Below are 5,000 nucleotides of genomic sequence, written 5' to 3' on the forward strand. Positions count from 1 at the left end.
CACATTCTCTGAGCATGAGCTCAGTTTGTGAAAACATGATTTCAGACAGCAAACAGACTGCAGAGACACGGATGATGTTATGATGACAGACAGGAGGAGTTATCTGGTTCTGTGTTTGTTTTTGTCTTAACTTTTTCCAACTCTCTCTCTCCACTCTGCTCTTCTTCTGTTTCACTGCCTTTTCTTGCTCTCATCCCTCCTTTCCTTTCCTTAGTTTAGCACTGAACTTTTCTTCTTCTTGTGGACGATTTGAGTCTCAGTACAAAACTAATCCTGTTAGCAGCGTCACATCTACTGAACAGAAAGATGAGCTCAGTTCTCCTCTATCTGTTAGAAAACATTCCTGTCTTCCTCTAATATCTCATATCTCCTTCATTTTCCTCCCGTCTTCCATCCTCTCTCTCTCTCTCTCTCTCTCTCTCTCTCTCTCTCTCTCTCTCTCTCTCTCTCCTCTCTCTCTCTCTCTCTCTCTACTCTCTCTCTCTCTCTCTCTCTCTCTCTCTCTCTCTCTCTCTCTCTCTCTCTCTCTCTCTCTCTCTCTCTCTCTCTCTCTCTCTCTCTCTCTCTCTCTCTCTCTCTCTCTCTCTCTCTCTCTCTCTCTCTCTCCCTCCCTCTCTCTGGGGTCTTACTGCCAGAAGCTCGGACGCCCTCTCACCTCTCGTTTCCTCTCCTCCACTCCCCCACCCTTCACTCCTGTCCTCCTCTCTCCTCCCCTCCACTTTCCTAATGCCTCCTCCTTTCTTTTGTCAAACAAGTCAAGGGTTTTTCCTCATGGGAGGCCCCATCTTCCTCTTCCTCCTCCTCCTCCTCTTCCTCCTGCCACAACAAGCTGAGAGTTGTCCTCTCGCCTCCCTGCAGGAATGTAAATGTGAAGCGTCTCTGTCTGTCTGCAGCTAATCGGTTTTATTTCTGTTTAAACGGTTTCAGCACCAAGAACCAGATCACAAGATCGACCTGTCGCTCTGCTGACATCACTTCCTGTTTCCACTGTCAGTCTTTTCTTCTCAAATAGAAAGTCTGTTAAAGTTTGGGATGAAGGAGAACGTTCAGTCTGACCCGCTGTGTTGAGTTCAGTTTGTGCAGAGTGACTCTGTTCAGCACTGCTGCTGCTGTTGGGTTGTTACTGTTAACGCCTCTGGAGACACGACCCAACACACAATAACAGGAAACAGGAGATGAACACAGTGGGACAGAGCTGCTTTAAGTTTTCAACAAACTATTTTTTATTTTTCACTGCTTTGAAATTGATAATGAACTGCGTACCAATGAATGTATGTATTCATAAACTGTGTATTAATAAATTGTTTTTATTAATAAACTGTATAATATTAAACTGTATTATAGTGTATTATATTAATAAATTGTATTATATACCTTCTTCCAGGTATATGTATTAATAAAGTGTATTATATTAAACTATTATAATAATAAACTATTATATTAATTAAGTGTACTTTATACCTTCTTCCAGGTGTGTGTTAATAAAGTGTATCATAATAATAAAGTATTATATAATATATATATTGTATGATATACCTTCTTCCAGGTGTATGTGTTAATAAAGTGTATGTATTAAACTGTATTATAATAATATAAAGTGTATTATACCTTCTTCCAGGTGTATGTGTTAATAAAGTGTATGTATTAAACTGTATTATAATAATATAAAGTGTATTATACCTTCTTCCAGGTGTATGTTAATAAAGTGTATGTATTAAACTGTATTATAATAATATAAAGTGTATTATACCTTCTTCCAGGTGACCACGGGTGTCGGGACTCCGATGGCCTCACAGCTCAGGTAAACCTGCGAGCCGCTGACGTTGTAAACATCACCTGGAGGAGTGACGATGACCGGAGCTGAGGAGGGAGGAGACAGGAGAGGAGGCAGGAGAGGAGGCAGGAGAGGAGACAGGAGAGGAGACAGGAGAGGAGACAGGAGAGGAGAGAGGAGTCAGGCTGATATGTCCTGAGGGTGAATCTTCTGGAGCGCTCCTGTCCGTCAGTGAGTGACAGACTGGGGACAGACTGGTGACAGACTGGGGACAGACTGGTGACAGACTGGGGACAGACTGGTGACAGACTGGGGACAGACTGGTGACAGACTGGGGACAGACTGGGCACAGTGGACAGACTGGTGACAGACTGGGGACAGACTGGGCACAGTGGACAGACTGGTGACAGTGGATCCACAGTGACCTGCAGGAATCTGGTGGTTTGGATTTTCATTTAGAAAGGAATTTGGTGAAGCCCCTCCCTCTGTCCCTCGGCTGTGTTCTTAGCGAGAGTCAAACAGGATTAACGCTCCGCCGCCTCGCGCTCCGCTCCGGCTTTGTGCCGAGCGGCCGCCGCATATTTCACCCAGAAAACCCTGAAAACCCTAGAAATGCAGTTTGAGTTAATCTGATTAGCCTGCTGTGTTTAAACAGGTCAGGAGAGAGGAGCGGAGCAGCGACAGGCTTCATATACAGACCACTGCTGAGACATGATAACTACTGTGTACTGTATACAGCACGTCAGGGGGAACAGGATGTGAATATAGCCAGTCATACACATCTATTGATAATCCATCAGATTCCATATGAACATGTAGAAGATCTGACACACTGCTTCAGCTCAGTGTCTGATGAAGACTTTGAAATTACAAACTGTAACATTTTTAGACCGACTAGGAAAAGGGGGAGGAGAAGCCATTTATGTTAAAGCAACATTTGTGGTTACTTGTACTCTAAGCATTAGTGAACCCAGACAGGTCGGATATTGTCCTGCGTCAAATCAAACATTTATTTGTTCTCGTCTCGATCCTCACCCAAACACATTCTGCCAGACTCTGGACTTCCAGCAGGTTCTCCTCCTCTAACCTTCTGCTTTGAGTTCTGACAAAACCAACAAACCAACTCCATGAAAACAAAACGTGTTCGAAAAGTGATTATAAGTACTTGGAAAAGTACCGAGTGTTTTGCTCTGCTGACGGCATTTTTGCCAAAAGACATTAGCGTGATGTTGGCCATCAATGAAATGTTTCATAATTGAGGTCCAGTCTTGTCATTTTTGGTTTTGGTTTTGGATGTTGAGGCTTCAGCTGCAGCTCCTCAGCAGCTTCGGACGGTCCGGACTGAAACATCGCCGCGCCGCGCCGCTCACTGACCGGTCACAGACGTCTGACAGAGCTGACCACACCTTGTTGATTCAGAGGCTTTTCTACTGGCCTGCCTGCATGAAGACAGTCAGTGTGTATGAACAGAAGGTGTTAAATATATTTTAGTCCCGCAGTTCTCTTTACCATTACATTAATACTGGTTTATCAATAAAACTGTAACTTACACTCGTACGCTGATGATACCAGTTTGTATGTTACAGCCTTTCTGAACTGCCTTACAGAATCACTTATTGATCTAAAACTGCAGTCAGTGTTGTTCCTGCCTCATCTCACTTACAGATCATAATATACAGTATCTGCTGGGGTTGATGGGACTGTGGATCAACAACTCATCGATTACTTGGCCAGATATATACAGACATTTCCAGCTGCTCGCTGACTGCATCACGGCACATTTCAGCTCTAGACAAAAACAAGTGAGACTCGTTTTTTATGCAGAATCTGCTTTGTCAAAGTCCTGTCTCCCACTTTTTTTTCCACTTATTTACATATTATTTTTCTTCGTTCCATCATCATAAGTTTCCTCTGAGCGGATCTCGGTGAAATCCGCTCCGAAAAAAATTCACTTCAAAACAATTCAGCAGCAGGACTAGTTTTTTATATATTGTCAGAATCTGCTGTGTCGGCGTTCCTTTATGTGCTAGAAGTGATTTTCAGACTGTTCCTCCAGACAATGGCAGTGAATGGAGAGAGAAAAAAACACAATTCTCCAGTCTGCTCTACCGGAGCAACAGATCACAGAATCACTGATTTTGGGGTTTTATCATGGAGGAAGAAACACAACCCAAGACTCTACCAGAGCTACACAGAGCTTTAACTAGTAGCTAAATGCAGCTCATGTAGGCTGGTAAGTAGTTGTAGTACAATTAGTAACTAATTCGGTGCACAGAAACATTTTCCTGTTTCCAGCAGTGAAACATCAGATGATGCAGCAGTAGTTGAACTTGTGACAGTCGACATGACAGAGCTGCTGTCTTTCCTTCTGTTTCAGAGCGACAGACAGGAAGTATGTTGGAGCATGACAGCGGCTTTCTGAGGTTCCTCCCAGGCTCAGTCTGGGAGCTTCATGCTTCCAGCTCTAACTTTCTGCTTCACACTGATGCAGAAGTGTTGAAGGCTGACGACCCGACGAGACGCATTTCCATGAGCACTGAGACATTTTACGGCCCGTAGCGCTCGGCTTCTTCAGAGATTTAAAGGGTTGGAGGTTTGACCCTGAACTTGACCCCTGCAGGTCTGCATGGGGTCACAGCTGAGTCGACCTTTGACCCTGCCTGGTTAGAGCCAAGCTAGCAGCTTGTTGAACGCAGTGGCTGGACTTCTTCTGACAGACTTTAATTTTCCTTTTTTTCTGTCTATTCTGACTCTCTCTGTCTTTCCCTCTCAAACACACACACACACACACACACACACACACACACACACACACACACACACACACACACACACTATCACTCCACTAACCAGCCATAATCCAGTTAGAATAAACACTGAAGGTTCACTGGACTATACAGTGAAGCGGCTTTGCCTTAAACCAACAGGGAGTGTCTGTGTAATGCTAAGGGAGTCCTGTCTGTCTGACCAACCCTCTGTCTGACGAAGAGCCTGTCTGTCTGATGAAGGGCCTGTCTGTCTGATGAAGAGCCTGTCTGTCTGCATGTCGGCTCACATCGCGTTAAAAAGGCTGCACGGCTCTTCAGAAAGCAGAGCAAACTGCATTGGCAATAACTATAGTTATTGTAGGGTTAGTATTTCATGCCAATAAAGCACCTTGAATTGAAAATTGCATAGAGAGAGAGAGAGAGAGAGAGAGAGAGAGAGAGAGAGAGAGAGAGAGAGA

General features: G+C 44.2%; 2 protein-coding genes across 2 annotated transcripts in view; both read right to left on the minus strand.

Moving 5' to 3' along the window:
* Positions 1-5,000, minus strand: part of cox18 (cytochrome c oxidase assembly factor COX18) — a 65,525-nt gene that overhangs the window by 50,092 nt on the left and 10,433 nt on the right. The window lies entirely within an intron of this gene.
* Positions 1-5,000, minus strand: part of LOC139909561 (insulin-like growth factor-binding protein 7) — an 8,694-nt gene that overhangs the window by 3,034 nt on the left and 660 nt on the right. The window contains exon 2 of the mRNA XM_078289037.1: positions 1,751-1,860. Coding sequence (XP_078145163.1) covers positions 1,751-1,860 — 110 coding nt within the window. The remainder of the gene's footprint in view (positions 1-1,750; positions 1,861-5,000) is intronic.

Source organism: Centroberyx gerrardi, chromosome 16 (assembly GCF_048128805.1).
Source record: "Centroberyx gerrardi isolate f3 chromosome 16, fCenGer3.hap1.cur.20231027, whole genome shotgun sequence".
Taxonomy (NCBI): Eukaryota; Metazoa; Chordata; class Actinopteri; order Beryciformes; family Berycidae; genus Centroberyx; species Centroberyx gerrardi.